The sequence below is a fragment of the Anopheles coustani genome, chromosome 3, assembly GCF_943734705.1.
Source record: "Anopheles coustani chromosome 3, idAnoCousDA_361_x.2, whole genome shotgun sequence".
NCBI classification, from domain to species: Eukaryota; Metazoa; Arthropoda; class Insecta; order Diptera; family Culicidae; genus Anopheles; species Anopheles coustani.
In genome coordinates this window covers 85,204,317-85,223,162 of record NC_071288.1, presented here as the reverse complement: position 1 = coordinate 85,223,162, position 18,846 = coordinate 85,204,317, and the positions used below count along the sequence as shown (strand labels likewise).

At 43.2% G+C, this 18,846-nt stretch overlaps 1 protein-coding gene across 1 annotated transcript in view; it reads right to left on the bottom strand.

The window, feature by feature from the left end:
* The window catches only part of LOC131272090 (protein amalgam-like), a 58,124-nt gene that overhangs the window by 18,858 nt on the left and 20,420 nt on the right, over positions 1–18,846 (bottom strand). The window contains exon 2 of the mRNA XM_058273708.1: positions 936–1,091. Within this exon, the coding sequence (XP_058129691.1) occupies positions 936–1,091 (156 nt within the window). The remainder of the gene's footprint in view (positions 1–935; positions 1,092–18,846) is intronic.

Below are 18,846 nucleotides of genomic sequence, written 5' to 3'. Positions count from 1 at the left end.
ATCTAATCTCATTCTTCGTTTGTAAAACTCTCCTCGAAACGCTCGACTGCTAAAACGTGGAGGTGTTGGGCGGAGAATAAATTTAATTTCCTAAATAACACACAAATCACCGGGATTCTCCATAATCGTCTTTTCTCAACCGTGTAATTCCTCATCCTTTCTACCGGGCTGCTCGGCATAATCATGCAGATTGATGGGAATCCTGTAATCGGGCAGATTAGGGGCGACATGGTCGAAGAGCATGCGAGAAAACGAACTGACATTGGCGAGTGAAGCGAAGAAAAGAAAGGAAGCACACGCGGGTGGAAACTTGTCCCATGTTCCGCCCCGAGGCAGGTGAATACTACACGGGGATAGCCGCATTGGATAACTTTTTGCATACACCACCTCCTCCATGGCCTGGTTTTGCTCGAGCCCGAAGTCGTTGCTCATCCGGCTCAACTTTTCGTCATTCCGATGTATTTTTCCAACGTCGTGCCTCTTGTTCCGGACGAAGGGCAGCTCGTCTGTTTTTGGACAGTGTCAAAGATACCGTAGAGAAGGGGAACGTACAAAGGAAAAGGGACGCATGCTGAACAGGATGAAAACGGTTACCAATTTCTACATGATACCCTGCCGGCAAGTACCGGTGGACATTCCGAGATGTCGTTCGGTTAAGGTAGAAACGCGTGTGTCGACGACGACCTGGTGAACGAAAACGAGTCGGCAATAGACATCCCACCGTCTCCGACTGAGAAGTGTGTCCTTCGGACCAGCTTTTCAGCGTCAAGAGACTCTCTTTTGCGGAAATACAAACCCCCGACCCTTCTACCTCTAGAGTGAGGTACAACGATGAGATTGTTGATCCTTTCGATTTTGTTTTGTTGTTGCTTGCGCTGACATTGAGGGGACGGAGACAGGCAGTAGGAAATAGAGGAGAAAACGGCGGTACTCACCCAGATTTTCCACCTCGCAGGGAAGCGTGATGGTGTCGCCGATGACGGCCCGTATCGACTGCGAGCGGGAGGTGAACTTCGGCTGCACCATCGGTGGACTGTCGATGAAGTCTGGATCCAGCAGCGTGTCCGAGAGACTGTTGCCGAACGAGGTGCCTGCAAATTGAAACCGAACCAGAGTTAGTTGTGTGTGTGTGTGTACTGCGTGCCATCCTTCATCTAGTCTCCGAAATAATTGCAATAATCGATCACTTCGAGGCAGTCTCCCTCAACAACTGTATGAAAACGGCTGCGAGACACCATTCGGAGTCCAGTGATATCCTAATTAAAATTGAATACGGCACGTTTTCGGCCGGAATTCACTGTCGTGTACGCCAACACGCTATTCGATAACGAGAAGAACTGGCACGATCATATCGCCATCACTACGCGGGCTCTAATCTGTAGTGGTTAATGTTGAAATACGCTATTGAAGTTCCGTGAAGCGTTTCAATACTGGTTGCTACGTTTCGTTTTCTCTTTTTTGGCTGTCGATCACTCATTGCAAGTTTTGTTTCAAAACGTGATTTATTGCTTCAATCCGATCTTCGGAGGTATCTCGCGCGAACGTGATAGTGGCAAGTTGAACGCTTACCAGTTCAATCTCTAGCAGGACAAAGCCTTTGTATAGTCCCGTACTGGCCGAAATTAACAGTTTCTACAGTATCAGTATCAAAAGGTTCATTAAATCGAGCTAGAAAGTGAATTAAATTGCAATTTTGTATCTATCCAATATCCTCACAAAATGGTCAACAAAAAGAGAAATCTTTTCATTATGTCACCGAAAAGGTGAAATGAAACATTGATGACTGACTGATAGCAGTCAAAGTAGATGCAAAAATGTATCGGATGTTTAAATCAAAATGAACGCAACACTATACGTCAACATTAAACTGAGTACTCGAGGAGTTGTAAATGTAACATTGAATCGAAAAGTGATACTGGCAAACGTAACCCATTCTTACGTGTTAAGCTTTTCCACATAAGGCTTTCCTAACCAGGTCACATGCCATCGTCGATTGTCATAGACACCAGTAACCGAATGAAACGGATGTGGCGATGATATGAACATCGACTTCGACACCCCCTCCCTTTTGCGGTCCATCATTCACCAAAATGCTCGGGAAAGTCTGGAACTACAGGAGTTAAGGTAAAAAGTTAATTGGCACTAGTTCGGTCGCTCGACAAATAAGTCCGACCAATCCTTTGGCGTCGCTCACTATCGAAGCTCTTGCTTGCGCTCGTATGGTTTCATTCCCACGCCTCGTCGGGCAACATCCTTTTCGACTCCCTCCGCCGATGGGGATGTGCGTGCGAACGGCGAGTTTGTCAATATTTGAACGCTGATGATGTTTAACTTAGTTTCCATCGCTCCGGTGTCCTAGCAGAGTTCCATTGGGCCGATTGCATAAATAGCTGCAAGTGGGAAATAGTTTCAGCTTCCCTGCACACCTACTCCCTGCATACCTTCTTCGTCCCCGCACATAAACACACAAACACAAAAACACACGTACCGAGCGTTGGTGGGAAAATGGTCCTTTCGTAACGAACCGATCAACCTTTCGTCGATTGACGCCCGTTAGTCTGTTGTAATACACGGTCGAAACCATGGAATCGTGCCACCTTTTCCGATCGCTTCTACTGTTCGGTTTTCCTCTACTGTGTCAAACGTGCCACCGAATGATGCAAAACTTTGAAGGGAACGAAAAATATATAGGGAACGAATAAAAGGGACATTGACGAAAGACTGACGCGGGAAGTTTTCGCGTCCTAATTCATCGAGTTGATCAACCACATTTTTCCACCAACTAGTTCATGAGCTGCCTTTTAAGCTCGCTTTCGTTCACCTTTTTTACGCCCGGTCGGGAAAAAGGCGTTTGCTTTTCTGCTGGCCAGTTGTTGACACGAAACATTTTCCATCAAGTGAGGTGCCTTTAAAGGAACTTGCAACAATTTGACATAAAATTCAATTTTCTATTTCTACTCGTGCCTTTTCAGGTTTCTTCCTTTGCTCTTTGGCTACCTTTTCTGAAAAAATAGATTTTGATAGAACTAAACTGTCCGGGGAACCGAATAGAAGGGTACAAAAAACTGGTGTACGAATAACGCGGTGTGTTATTTACACACATATTTTTAAATGTTTGATGTTACTTTTGTGTTAAATACGTGTTTCTTGTTTCTTACTTGGTTTTTTTAACTTTACCCTAGTCATTGGACGCCACTCGGAAAAAGTCAGTAGCATTTTCCCTCTTTCATTCGTCGCCAACTTGCCAGACGAACCAACGGAAACTCTCGAAATGTTAGACAGAAAACTTGATTCGGTTCCATATTGAACATTTCATCTCTTTGTCCTCCCCGCATTTAATCACTCATTTTTCTTCTTCCGTCAACCGTTTTTCTTCCCTTTTGGAGCCGTCTTTTGCGAAGTGGCACTGAACTCATACTGTGGTTAACGAAGAAAGTGGCATTTCGCTTACAACACGTAATGATTTCTACCGTCGACATCGTCGAAATGCAACACTGCCATTCCATGTTCGCAAGCGGGACCTCTTTCTTCCGTTGTCACTATTTTTGGAATGTCGCCCACCCCCACAATTTCACAATGTCGTTGCAAGGTGAAGGAAAATTAGCCTTGGTTGCTTGCGAACCAAGGAGTTTTTCTAAATGCTAAAAATTGAATTAATTTGTCACGACCATAATGAAAGCGGGTACAAAATGGAAATCTTTTCATGTTAAATATCTGTTCTCACGGTGTCGCAATGTCTCAAGATATTGCGAAGATAATGTAGAATTCAGTCAATGCGAATGAAATTAAACTTGAACTCTGCTTTTCTTTAACCTAAACTAAAATCATCTGCAAATGGCATTGCTAGCGTTACTATGATGATTCCGCTTCACTTTGAACTGTTTTACGCCGCTTATTTTTTGTAGAAGCAAAAAATACAAACGGGGGAGTTGAACTCGACAATCAATCGTGTTCGATCAATAAATGGTGAAAATAGGACAGTTTAAAGTAATGGACGAGAAAACGAAAAAATACCCACAGCATTCCCATTAACCACTGATTAAATTGCCGGAAGGAGGCATAAGAAGGGTGTCGGAATGGAAAAGAAATTGTTCATGAAATCGTGAAAGCGTCATTAAAAGTCGAGAAAAAACACACACGTAAATGGAACAAAAGCAGGAAAACAGTGTTCCTTTTTGAAATTTTGTTTGTTTGTCTTGCAGGAGGGTTGAATGGACAAAAGCCCCGATTGGGTGGATAGAAAATTCTGCCTTGAGATGCACTATGTCCATCAGCCCGGAACCGGAGGGAAGCTGCGATTTGCAGCAGTTTTTCGTTGCCGTATTCCTTGATTTAGCTAATTCTAAATTTTCCACTACCAAACCCAGGTGCGCCACGTGTGCTAACATTCGCCAGAAAAGGCCAGTTCTTCGTGCGCTTCAAAGGGCCGGCGCAAACCAAACACAAATAACACGAAAGCAGCCTCACCAGCAAACATACCGGATGCAAACGCTTGGGTAGCGCCAGTGACCGAGAAAAGAATTAAAAGGAAACTCATGACACCTTCGCAATGGGAAAATTGCAGCAGCTTCGAGGTTGCAGCTGCCTCGCCAGGCGTTAAATTGCGAGACGTCTGCCCTGGTACTCCATCCTTCCCTGGTCCCCATGACTCATCATCCCTCCCTACCATTCCTCTTCCGCACAAGAATCGGCCGGGGGTTGTTTGGTGTGAAATAAATCGATAAAACCTATCCGCATGCATTAAGCTCGGTACTATCAATTTGAACAACATAATATTTTACCCTTCTGTCGGTTTTTGGCGCTACATGGGAACGATGAGGATTTTTCCTCGACTTCCAAAATCCCTCAATCCCTAACTGTCCAAACGGCAACAAACAACCGAACAGTCGAAGGGGGCTATAAATATTTCCATTATCACACTCGACTCAATTTCGACTCCCGGAATGCTCACTGACGCCTTGGGTGAGAGTTCGCTGCGAGGAGGAAAATCGAAAAGAAATAACACGTAAGGACATATGAACACCGGATCATGATGGTTTTCCTTTGACTTTGCAATAGGGGTTAGTTTGGTGCAGTTTTCCGAACTACGCGTGGAAAACCTGGACGCGCTCCGTTTTCGGACAATCCATTATTCAAGTGTTAAATTGATAAATTGAACTAGAAAAAGTAACGCGGACGACATGAAACCTTCCATGGGGCGGAAGGGGATCCAGGAGTAACCGACGGGCCAGGTACCTGGCCTCCAAAAAACTAGTTGATAAATTGAATTGAATTGATACGGCTTCGCGTATCGATGGAAAGTGGAAATCAGCCCGAGTGATTACTAACCGAGCAACCAGGACTAACTTCAGGGAAGGAGTTGGCGTGTTTTTTGGTTTCACTTTTTTTTATGTTGTGTGTTTCTGTAAAGTCTCCTCGTCCGGAACGCTACAACTTTGGATGAAGTACGAGATGTGCGGCATATGTTTTCCACCTTCTGCGTCGCGGGAAAATTGATTTCCCGTGCAAGCGTTCGGAAATTGTGTTATTGTGCGCCACAGTTACAGTTTTTCAGGCGCAATTCGTCATTCGGTCACCCGCGCGCATACGTTTGCGATAAGCAATCCTGACCTGATCCAACACTCGCTTCATGCAATGTGGGTTAATTAAATATTGAAATTAATATTTGTATTCAATAATGAATAAATCTTTATTGGAGCTCGCTCGAAACGTCCAATGGCCGGTTATTGAAAGCAAACAATAGGCAATCGATTTTGTTTGGTGGGGTTGTGTTTTTATGTGTCTCTGCGTTTTCCTCTCTCCGATATCCCAACTCAAATTTATTACCACTCCGGCGAAAAGCGCCGGGTCAAACACATTTTCCGCCCGAATTCTGTGTAAAAAATGCGTTTGGAGTGTGCAGAGGGATGGTGGCCGGATGCAGCATCGTCGTAATTACTCGAAAACATTTACCCGGTCTCGAAACTACATAAAGAAAATGATGAGATTTGCATAACGGAGTAAAGTTGGCACATTTCACGAACTGACAAACAACTGTTTTACATATGAACTATAGAATGCTTACCAGCCTCTTCGCTCTAGAAATTTCTCTTGCTGTTTGCACCACGATCGATAATATAAAATGAAGATAATGCAATGAGAATGTGAGATGACCAGTCCATGACCAATCGAGTACAGAGGCGCCTCGAAAAGGAGTATCACGCTTCGAGAGTTAATGAGCGTTTCCCGTAGTTCGAAACCACTGGGCCAGGAGATTTTCTAACAAATTCTATAATCCTCCGAAGGTGGTTTCGAGAGTGAGTCGATTCGAAAACTTCCTTCTTGCACGCTCTTTAAGCTGGTGTGTTTCGGAAGGTCTGTATCGATTCGGTGGTTGTTTTCCAACGATTGACGATACTCTGGCACGTTGGATGGTACGATGGGTTATGTGATTGAACTCAAGCCGAGGTACTATGGCCTCCAAGCACTGACGAAATGTTAAACTTTCCCCAGACAAGGAATCCATCACAATCCCGGTGTGTTGAGCAGAGGGAAAAGGTGCGATGAGATATTTGTCCTGAAACGATGCCCGATAATATGCGGTCTTTACTTCGTTGACGAACTTCTTGCGCTCGTGTCTTCCCGCATCGTCAACAGAACGGGTAAAGGTCGCAGATGATACTCTGGTCCTGGCTTGATGGACCGTTGCGTGGCGTGGAGTATTTTACTAATTCAATGTTTTCGCCGGTCGTATTTGTTACGCTGCGGACGTAGGAGGCAACACCCTACGCCTGGGCTCATCGCCATGCTCTGAAACCTGAGTCAAACGGACTGAGGACGGAGAAGTATGGCGTAAAAAAGGACGCGCGCTAGACGGATAGAAGCTGGCATGATAACAAGAAGCGCCAGCTGCCATCGAGCGGCTCGGTGTGAAATGTAATCCTTTTATTTTGTAAATATTTGTACAACACGTGATTCTCATTTCTTGCAGGCATTCTTCAAATTTTACCAACACGCCAAAGGTTTCGCATGCCGACGGGTACTGCGTACTGCATCTTTTTCTTCGTAGACAGATTTTGTTAACCCCAGGTTGTTCTAAGGGAATCCGGATTACGCAACCCGATTCTGACAACACAAACACGCGGCGCGATGTTGCCGGAACGTCGGGAGGCTTTGGTGACTTAGGGGAAGATGTGGGGTTAGTATGTTGGACATGTAATGTATTTCGTTTTTCTTTTCTCTATGGTTTGATTTTTTTCTGTTTTACTTGCTTACCGGTGGTATTGAAAGCTGTCTTCTCTACCCCTCTCAGCCGAGTTGCGTCAAGAAGATTGAAAAAATAGTCCTCACAACAAAACGGACAACTCCGCGTCAACTCCTGACATGCTACGGCGTAATTGTTCGCTAGGAAAAATGTGGACGTCGTTTCTTTTTTATTAGCCCAATCCGTGCGTAAGCAGTTTCCCAGGTCGGCATCATCCTTACGTTCTCCCGTGTTTTCAGGTTAATCCATAATTAGCTATTCAAGCAACCAGCCGGTTGAATTTTTGGGGTATTTTCGTACAACAGAAAAATGGATCGCCCCGAGGATGGAATATGTGCTCGGAGTTAAATTTTTCATCATTTCATTCCTTGGATCAGAAAAAGCACATCCTTCTGTCAGGGTTCAGGTGTTGGGCCTACGTGGAAAGCAAATTTTAGGAAAAAGGGTTTCTCAATGTAAAGTAAACGCAGAGTAAACACCTAAATCAGTAATGTCCGCACATAGTACGACCTAGCGCATAGTGCGATGTGGGCTTTTAATCTAACGGAGTTACATAATATTGGAATGTGCTAAAGTGCTTTTAAATTTATTTCTTTTGAAATATGTATTAGGATGGAAACTTGAGATCGTTTAAAACTCTGAGAAACTTTGAGAACAACATTTAGCTAAAAGAGGAAGAAACGTCACAACTAGTATTTGTTCTTAGCCATTTATGTTCACCCACGTTACAAGGTCTTGTGTGCCAACCTGATCCGAGTTGGGAGGTTGATTTTTAAATGCAAATCGGCTGTTCCCGAACCATCACCGGCCACAGACTGATGGCAATCGTTCGTCGTAAATAAATTTGCGATGGGCAAACATTTATCTTCAATTAAAATATCTTTCAGCCCTGTCGATTCTCTTTCTGCTGATGCCTTACCATTTTTGCAAACCCTTCTTTCGTACCTTCTCTTATTTGGGCAACAATGTGTCCTTAGGATCGCGCGAGCATAATATACGGAGCATTTTCGACGCCAAACCTCGGAAAGGCTGTGGAAAGTACTTGGGGAACAAGATCAAAATTGACAGCTCGATTGTTTTGGTACACGCGAACATTCAATTACGGCCTTTCGGCCAAACCTAAGCGAACCCCTTGCTTATTGAAGGACCCTATTTGCCAATGTTTTGTTTGTGGATTGGTTAGCTGCGCGTATTTAAAAATCAAACATTTGTTGAATCTTTTTTCACAAACCTGTTTGATATAATTGAATATTTTTTTCAAAAATCCAAGGGTTTCATGTAAAAATAACGGAAACGATTATTATAGAAATGAAATTCTTTTGAAGAGTTGCTTTCCTACTCGAAACGCTTACGAATACAATTAACACTAGAAACACCGGACCAGTCATTTTGATTTTTTGTCATTTTTTTTTTTTGTTTTTGAGTCAGGTACTTTTTCAATCACATTTATTTCTTAAAGTTGAACAATTCTACCCAATGTCAATACATGACTTTCACACATCCAATGGAATCTTTATTTTTATGTATTCGAAAGTAAAATTTTCTTTGTAATATTGAACAAAAATCGCGGTAGTTCTAGAGTTAATAAGAAAGCAGAGGAAAAGATAAATCAATATTATCTTCACTATGTCGGAAATTTACAAATACTAAATCCAATTCCAGTCTTTCATTTTTCTCATTGCCTATTTATGACCTCGCGGGTAATTGACAATCTCGCCAAGTGCAATTCCTTGCAGCGGAATGTTAACTTGGTTCTTTAAATGGAAGGCCGATTTTCTTCACGGACCACCTCGGAAACGACATCAGCTGACTGGCGAAAGGAAACCCCATCTCTATCAAATAACGAAATCGTTGTGATACGAAGGTGTGAGACGTTAATGATGACGAAGAACCCCTACCAGAAGGCAAGTGGAAAACGCGGGAGTCCTCCGACCGGCGGAGGAGGCAGGTTTGTCACACGACATGCTAAAATTAATGATCTGAAGTGGTTCGCTCGCTCTCGGGGGGAATATGATACGTCAACAAATGCAAAGCCACGGCGGACGGCACGATGGGCAAGTGCGAGTACCTTTTGGTCTGAGATATTTTTCTTCTACTTTCCAATGTTCACTAAATGGACTGTTACAACTTAAAAAGACGTCATCAATTTATCGTAATCAATGTATAATAATTCGGTTATGAAATTTCCATCAATTGCAAAGGATAATTGAAGGGAGTTTATTGAGTTAATATTTTGTTATTCAGAACACGAAACACGATAACTACGAACTAATTTAAATTCATGATTTTGTGGTTAAACTGTTCTAAAAAGAGACTGGCTTAGATTTCAAAAATTCTTTCCTTATATTGGGAAGTACAAATGCAGACTTATAGTGCCTATTAGATCTTCGAAACCAGGTATCATTATGTTGCACAACAGAAAAGGGCATTGAAAGGCAGGAAAAAATGGCGAAAAGAACATGATTCAACGCAGGCAAATAATGATAGATCGAGCAAAGCAAATAACGAAAAAGCTGCAAAGCTTCCAGATCATGTCGTGCTCACGAAAGCTGTCTCCTTCGAGAAGGCGGTTCGGTTGGTTGGAGCCATTATACCGATTTATAACAGGCGTTGCTTTATCGAACGACAATTTGCTCGGTCTTCTGTATATATATATTTGTGTGTATTTTCGTATACAATAAGCACGAAGGTTCAAGTTTTAGCTTTATTATATTGCCACGAACCTTTTCATAAATCATGTTCGGAAATAAATGAGATGCCTCCCGGTGTCACTTTCCCCCTGCTGGGCAGAAGAAAGGACTTAGGTTTTAATCCCAGTCCTTCGCCCTCCCTCGGTTGTAAGACTTTTCGCACTCATTTCAAATGATCAAGGACACTTATTGGAACCGGTGACCTGTAGAGACTTTCGCCTCCTTTGATCACCTCGCGAGGTGGCGTCAGAAGTTGATGATGTTTGATTTGTTTGCTTGTTAGACAGAAACGGGCAGGAGATTGCGACCCCACCGGCTGTTTCCGACGAGTTTGTTTGTATTGTGCCGATCCGGTCTGTTTGCCTGACGGGTGACTTAACAACGGGCAAACAACATTAACAACGGCGCTTCTCAAGGTGCCATCGGGCTGCGTGAATGTCACCATGGTTTCATCAGTTCGATTCCATACCGTAAGCAATTATCGACATTGGGATCAAGTTCCTGCAGAAACGAGCAGGTCCAACACCAACCAACTTTAGAAGGCATTTGGGAGGCGAAGACGGATGAACATTGTCCTGTCAATATTTGAGTTCGTAACGGGAGGTCGATGAAGCTGATAAAAACAAAATCTTCTCTTTTCACCCGAGCTTTGACTTTGTGAGGAGGATTTCCTTCATTGATTGGGGAATGACCGAGACTTGCAGGACGAACAGTAGGAAACAATTCGCCAGACAGCATAATCAATATCGAATTGGTGATGTACTTCATCGGTGGCTGAAGGTCTTCTTCGTTAAGGAAGGATTAACATAAATACAGTTTAGTTTGCTCTGCCAAAATGGTAGGTTGTGCAGCTTCAGAAAATTGAAATATAATCAAACGAAAGAGAAGCTTGACAAAATGCAGCTAGCAACACACATTAAAAATTTACGCAAGTATCACGATAAATGCAATACACTATAAATAATGTTCAATACCCAGATTATGATAAACATAAAAAGTAAGGGTGATACATTGCCCACCATAACAATGATGGCTAAATTGGTGGTTTCAGATATTACACCACGAAACACAACCCCTCCGCCATCAAACATAAGTCTAACTACCCAGTTTCATCTCCTTTTTCCGTTTCTCCAGGAATCAAGTACAGTAGGAAAAAAAGTGTTCGAACACCCACAATTTTCCACCTGGCACAGTTAATAAATTTATTTACTCACTTCCGTGTCATTAATTTCGGAGCCCTTGAATTCATGTGAGTTTGGAAGCGGAGGTTTCTACCTTTCTTCAGCCCGCCAGAAGCTTTCTATCTACGGAATGGTAAATATGATGGCGGTTTACGGATGGCAAATTAAAAATTTACCACGTCATATCTTACGGTTACAAAATATCTCTCTGTTTACCAGGTGAAATGGGATAATGTCGTAAACATAACCTCGCATCTGCCAAATGTTTTCGGGAGAGGTGAAACTCGGGGGGAAGGGGCAACTTGGAAAAAGAGGACAATGTCGGGAGGATATTGACGCATAGTTATTCATCATGATGATTTGAACGTCGAAACAAGGCTCGTAGTATACGCTTTATATGTATAAATTTCTAAATTACATGAAAGATTGTGCTGTAAATATTTTTTGAATAGCCACATTGTATTGTGAATATAATACTCTCACATATGCACTACCGCGATACGTAACAAAGCAGATTTGTTCGGTGGGGATTTTTCTTCAAGGGACTTTGTTCCTCATTGTGGCATTGCTTGGGGTGAAAAGTAAAGTTCAGGTGTCACAGTGAACAGGGTGTTGTGTCCTCTTGTGCTCCGCACACACGCACACACAGTGCCCTACTGGCACGGTGAACTTCAGAGGTTTGGCTGATCAGCTAACGTGAAAATCCGGAATGCAACCGGAATAGAGGAATATAACGAAAAAATCTCCATTCACACATCAACGTCGGGGAGAAGTTAGTGAGTTTTATAGTTGGGGTGCCTCGAAGTGGGTGAAGGGAGAGAGTGGTGGACGCGGCCGGAACAAATGCAAAATGCATCACGCAACATTGATACGAGTTGGGGCAGGATCTGATTCTGTAATCCCTAATCCTCCGTCCGAAGTTCAAATGACCGGTGGAAAAATTGGGAATCCCATCGGCTTACGTACTTTTCCCCGGTACTTGTAAGTTTGAACATCATGGTGCCGTTGGGGGAAGGGTATACGAGGGAGGAAGCTCTCCCTTACTTTGTCCGCAGTTTTGGGCTTCCTTGTATAGGTTGGCACCACCGAAGGCTCTTGCGTCGCTCCTTTTTTATCCGTCGCTCTTATCACTCAACACGCATTGCTCGGGAAATCGACGTGCAAATCGGAAAATGCGTTGAAGAGAGGGAGAAGGTGGATAACAGCAGCTTTTGGCAGATAATCGATCACTGTTCGGTTCGATTCGCTCCACGTTTTGGGGCCATCGGGGGGTTTTATTTTTGGGTAAATTTTCGGTGACCACACTTTTCGTACGTGTGCTTGGGCAGCGTATACGTGTGCCCCATGAACTGAGCCTGGAGTGGGGTTGAGTTGTTCCTGGGAGTGGGGTTGAGTGGTTAATTAATTTAGTTATAGATACAGTGCAGCCGCTGCAATCGGTGAGAGGAACAAATGCGACATGGCGTTTTTCTGCCGATAGTGGGAGATTCCACCCACCCACCGCAAAAAAGCAAAAAAAAAAAACGAAAGACGACCCCGGTCGGGTGTAATGCTGGGTCGCTAGTTGGCCATGCATGAAAAAAAGCTAAAATATGTAGTAGATGCTGCGTTCGTTTTGCTCTCCTTAATGCATGGTTTCATTAGGATTCTAGTAATTAATTTCAGCGTCAAACTGAACACCTCCTTGCAAGGCATGGCAAGCATGCTTTCTGAGAGAAATTACAGAATGTTCATTCGAAGCAATGACTACATCCAAATACAGTCCTGTTGCGCGCAGTTCGTCGCCTGTCCCTTGTAGAAAGCGTACACGAACGCATTCGTGACCAATTTGTTGCTCTCGGAAATAACGAGTTTTTGTGAACACCACGGGAGTACCGAGCAATCTTGATGCAATGGAACCCGCTCGGAACAAATGTGCTTGTTATAATTTTGCACAAACGTAACTGACTATGCTATTAAACAAACGTAACTTTACTATACTATTTAGATAAAACAAAATTGAAATAAATAACGCTAATTTGAGGAAGATGTCGTCACACTCCAAATAACACAGATTTAATTGTTCAAAAATGTTCTCTTGATTGTTGATTAACAATAAAACGTTACTCGAAGCACGCAAAGCAAGAGTTGCAAACAACTGCAATGAAAGCATGTAAACGCTCAATACAATCGTTTTCCTCTGACAACTGTCGAAGCAAATGCGTGTCTTCACTTCGTACACCTATGCCGCGAAACTTCCCCGCGCCATAATAAAGGACTTTTTCTTCATCGCCAATGATGCTTCCTCCCACCGGAAAGTGTTTTATCCGTTATGCTGCACACTATCAGCGAGCGTCTTTGCATGTGTGTGTGTTTGTGTGTGTGTTAGTGTATACTCTACAAGGGAAGCATTGAAAAGGAGCATTATACCGTCTTGGATAGCTGTAGGACATCATGTGAAAATGGTACGATTTTTATGCTTTTCCTCATTGGTCATAGAAATACTAGCTATCGTGCCACGTTTGCTTTAACTCAGCATTTTCTACCTCTGTGTCGATGCTCCTCGGTTTCCCCGTTCCTCTTCTCGGTTGCTTCAATGTTTTCTCTTATGCTGCATCTTCTGTGCCTGTGTTTCGTGCCATTCTACTTTTTCGCACGGCTGCTTAGCACAGGACGGTTCGATGGTTCGACACTATCTCTACCAATGATGAGCTTCCAGCCTGCCAGGAAGTTACTATCAGAATAGATAGCACTTACCGACCGCGCTAGTTGCAACTTGTGTCGTGAACGTGGCATCGAGAAAAATCACGGAAAGTGCACCATTAAGTGCTGGAGAGTGAGATCGCAAAGAGGCAGCAAATTTAAGGATTGGATCATGCGTTTACGTTTATACTTTGCTTCACTGTGGTTAAATAATTTGTTTAAATAATTAGTATGATTATTTTTTTATGTTATAGATTACGCTTTTCACAACTTATTTTTTATTTTGACATCATTATTACAAATTGGTTTTTCTTTTATGTTTTAATTTAAATGCCATAAATGCTGTCTGGCACGTTTTGATCGTTTACCTATTGCAGATTTTTGTTCGTTTGCAGCTACCACTGTGAGAGTGCTTCTGCAATATTTGCTGTGAGAATATTATGCTTTCGTCACCACCGAATTCCCTAGTTGAGCGTCAAAGAACGTTCAACGTCCTGCATCGTCTACATTAAGATGCAGTTTAAATCTCATTTTTGAAAGCTTTTCCCTTCGGATGCTGCTTTGACACTTTCAATAATTGTGATTCAAAAGCGATATCGCGTAGCTGCTCCCCAGACGCTCTGATTCCTCATATTACCATTTGCTTTCATTTCCGTTTGTCGTATACGTGCATTAAAATAAAGGATTCTATATGGTGTCTTTTTCTGGATTTTTACTCGTCTTGTCATATTCTTTCCATAGTTTCGGGCGCCATGCGGGGCCATATAAAAGTGAACTGCTTTTTATCGCCTCGGTGAATATTTGCCATTTTCCCACTTCGTTGCAGTCTGCACCGTTTCGCGTGAATGCTGCCAATGGGAAAACATTATCGGAGATGTTTCAGCTACCATGGATGATTCCCGTGTGCGTGTGCAGGTGTCCTTATCACATTACCAATGCACCAGTACAGCTTTTCCAGTCGCATCTCCGTCATTTTCCAGGTTTTCCCTCGAACATAAAGCGATCGTTTGTAGACGGTAAGAGCTTGGGATACGGATGCCTCGTCGCTCCACGACGCCATAAATTTGACGAGTTTCTGTTCGACCAGACGTCGTTTGCTTGTCCCTGCTGTTTTCCACCACTGGATTCATCGTCAACCCGCCATCGACGAATCAATCGATTACTCTGAATAACGCAACCGAACGAAGTCAATGGTGCAAATTGGACCGAAGAGGAACCGAATTTCGGAAAAGGAGATGCAATCAATAATAACAAGAAAAAAACACTATTCGTTTTAGTGCTGATCCCAGACGGGTAATTTTATAACATTTTCAGTGTTTCCTGTTGAGAGGTTGCGGTTACTAGCCTTCTTTATTTAAATTAGATTTAATTCATCGTTGATTCGATCGTTATCCTTTCCATCTATTGGGCGACTTAAGTAGATGTTCGTTATGTATATTTTTTATCAGCTACGCTATTTTTACTTCACTGGACGCGGCGGACAAATCTTAGGTAAAAAAGTCGGACAATAAATAGATGGACAAAGAAAAGGAAACGAAAAATCGACGACATAATCCTAACGTGGGTAGCATAAAAATCAAATTATTGTCCACTATGGTCCTGACCTCGATTTCGGTTTTGGTAGGGTAGCGATATCCTTCGATTTTTTTGCTCACCATTTATTGAAAGTGCTGAAAATGATAGCTTTACAGTGGCTGATCGTAAATTCATTATACGAACTTTTTCCGTCTGCTTTAAGATTTTGCCCCATGATTTTCCGGTGAACGTTTGACCGGTGCAGAAATATTAAATTAAATACATGTTTTAATTTATTTTCAATAGAACCAGTAAGGAACTTTGTTAGAAAACGTTTGTCAATAAGGGGAGACGCTCATTTAGTTAACGATAAATTAAGTTGTGTGGTATAAATTAGTTGTAAAAATTGTAAGATTCCGTGGTTGTACATTGTTCATTTTCAAGTTGTATTTTTGTATTATTTGCATTTGCATTTGCTCTCTGCAATTTTGTTTATCATTTGACAGACAATTTATTTGTATCGTTTCAGCATGCACGTGTTTTATAATTCATAGTTTTTGTTGAAGTATTATTCTACAGTAATTTGATGCCTTTTCATTTTAGAGCTTTGATAGAGTTGTAATGACTGACCATTATTATCATTCATCTGCCAGGCATCTCTAGATCGAAACAAGTTTTGCCAACGAATCTTCATCATGACGAAGCACACTCAACCGTTGTTTTTTTTTATTTAATGAATACTTAGAATCCAAGCTCGTCTTTCTATGCTGAAAGCTGGGCATAGTTGTTAATGAAATAGTGCAATTCGTTGCACAACTTATCAGCATTAGACCAAACCCAAAAAAGGAAGCCACACTGTGTCCGAAATCCTGCAGTTTGCTTCTGCAGGGTAGATCCATCATCATCAGTTGCAGTGAAGCCGGCAAGCTTCCGTATCGGTAGCATCGCTGGATATCGTTATCGTCACTGGCATTACCAGGTTGGTCACGGTAAAATATGGTCTCAGTATGCTGCAACAGATGCCGTCGGTTACATACGATCGTAGAGGCAAATAGGGGAAAAGGAAGTGTCCCAGATCCGATGTGCTCAGTCTCCGAGAGTCGACTCACTCTCCGACGGCCATTTGTTGACAGTATCGCGTTAAGTGCAAACACCTACCGATCCATTCATCTTGTCCTGTGTGAGGGACGTAAGTGGTAACTATAGCTCAACCAACCTACGTACGACTCGACGGGTGTGGTGCATCGTTTATGAGGGGAACGGTGGTTTTTCCCCGGTGGTGGACTCATTGTCCGTTTGGCAAAACAAGTTGGCAAATGAATGTGTTTGGATTGTCCCGTTTTGTAGCTTCACGCTGTCAGGGTTTCTGACAAGCTTCCATCCCCGAAATTAGACAGTGGAACACACGACGTTTCTTTTATTTCGACCTCCATTCAGCGTTGGAGGCTGACGGGCCAACGCCTACATCGCTGTAGCATGTGTATACAATGAACTGCTAAATAATGTACCAGAAGTTGTCATACAAGCCCAGGTCCTCTGTATGGAATCTCTGCTCGTCCCTCATGGAAGCTCATCAAAGTTAGGGGAAAATGATCCCAGCCGAAGGACTCATTTTTGGCGCGCCTTCATCGTTGACGCTCAGCTCGGATGTAAACGCGGCCATTCGGAGATAGCACGGTGCCGGTACACAAGGCATCTCGGACCACACAAAAAAGGGGTCACATCATTCCACCTCCAAAGGTCGTTTTTGTACTGCAAAAAGAGTTTTTCGCCCGTCGGCAAGGTTACGAGTCGTGCGAGATTTTAATGAAATTTTTTTATGACCTTCACATCGCGACGGAGGGAGGGCCCAGGCAAACAGCGGAGGGTGGTGGCTTCAATTGGGTATTCATAAAACATGCCGACGGCTCGCCTGCTCCTTCTCATCGGCTGGTTGATTTGTTCCGCCATGGGTTTCCTTTTCGGTGTCGCCCTTCTGCGTAGTGAAGTTGGTACAAGTTGGGCTTTTCCACAGGCCGGGAAAAAACGGTGCATTGTGACAACGAGTCAGCCGATAGAAGGGTGCGTATCTGCTGATGTTCTGCCGTCACGGAACTGCCGTCGCACAACCGTCACGTGGCCGCACAACGGTCGGACTGAAAAGTTTTCAGCATTCATGATTGACCGCCATTAAACCGACTACTCTAACTATTGGTTTAATTTACGGTAAAATATTGCTCCCGTCTGGTCCGGTGGTGGAGACCATATTTGTTGATGACGTGTGTGTGGCGGAAAAGAGGGTCAGCTAGATACGCATCGATTTCATTCGTTTGTACGGTCGGGTTTTCCGTTTCTTTTTTGGAAAATTTCAACAAAACTAACTTGATCGCTTTGAAGGAAGCTCCTTGGTTTAGTTTTTTTTAACCGGCAACAAATTGGATGACCTCAGAGTGGATTCTAAATATTAAGGAGCACACAAAGACGATAAAGAAAAACACATACCAACAAGTCCACTGAGATGGAAAGTCCGCTAACGACCGGCGAGCGACAAACGACGACGGAACGCTTCGATAACGATCTCATTCGCCAGCGCTCTGCCAACGCCGACGGAATCGCAATTTTGCACCCGATGGCCAAAAAATACCTGCGACACCCGGCAACGACACTTCCCCAACCCGTTTCACCCACTTCCTCACCCTGCACCGGTACGCGTTTTTCCCGGTGGGGTTCTGACCTTCCAGGAAAACGTTGCAAGGATACGCTCGAGTGATAATCACACGTATTGTTTTGTTTTATATGGCATCCGTATTTGTTTTTCTCTTATAGCTTTTCCCCCTCCCATTCCTTCTCCCCAGTAGGCTCACCTGCCAGGCAATGACAAAACGGACGCCGTGCCCGAAAACTGCAACGTTGTAGGGGAACGCGGGTGGGGTGGTATATTTTTTATTTCAATTAGTGATTAGAGGGCAACACAAAACGTTAAACGGCTTTTTCTCTCTCTTGTGGGCGCTTCCACGGTTTTTATTCATTTCGCAACATTTCAACTCCCAACTGAACCCCACGGGAATAATAGACTGGTTTTTGCACGTCAGCCGAGATCATTGTGGTTACGCTGACAAGGTTCGCTCTAAAGACGAAAAACAAACACACACAGGAGGCGGCGTGGAGAAAAAATAACGCGAAACACCCTGGGAAGCCGCCCAAAAGCCTCGAATCGAATCGATCCAAAACAATCTTTCACAGCAGATTGACACAAACAGAGGATTCCTTGCAACTGATGTGGAAAGGGGAGAACGAACACCATTTAACACGTCGTTTAGTTTAATGTTGTTAGAAAGAGGGTGTGTAAAATTCCACCAGTTCGTGATATCGTGATGGCATTTGTACAATTTTCGTTTTTTGGACAAGTTTGAGCACGAAAATTAACGAACGAAGCAGCGGATGGACGCGCCTGACATTTTATAGACTATCACCATTCTTACCGAGTTTACACACCAAAAAACACTAAAAGGATGTTTGGTCTGCCATCCTTTGAAAAAGATACGTATTTGACAAT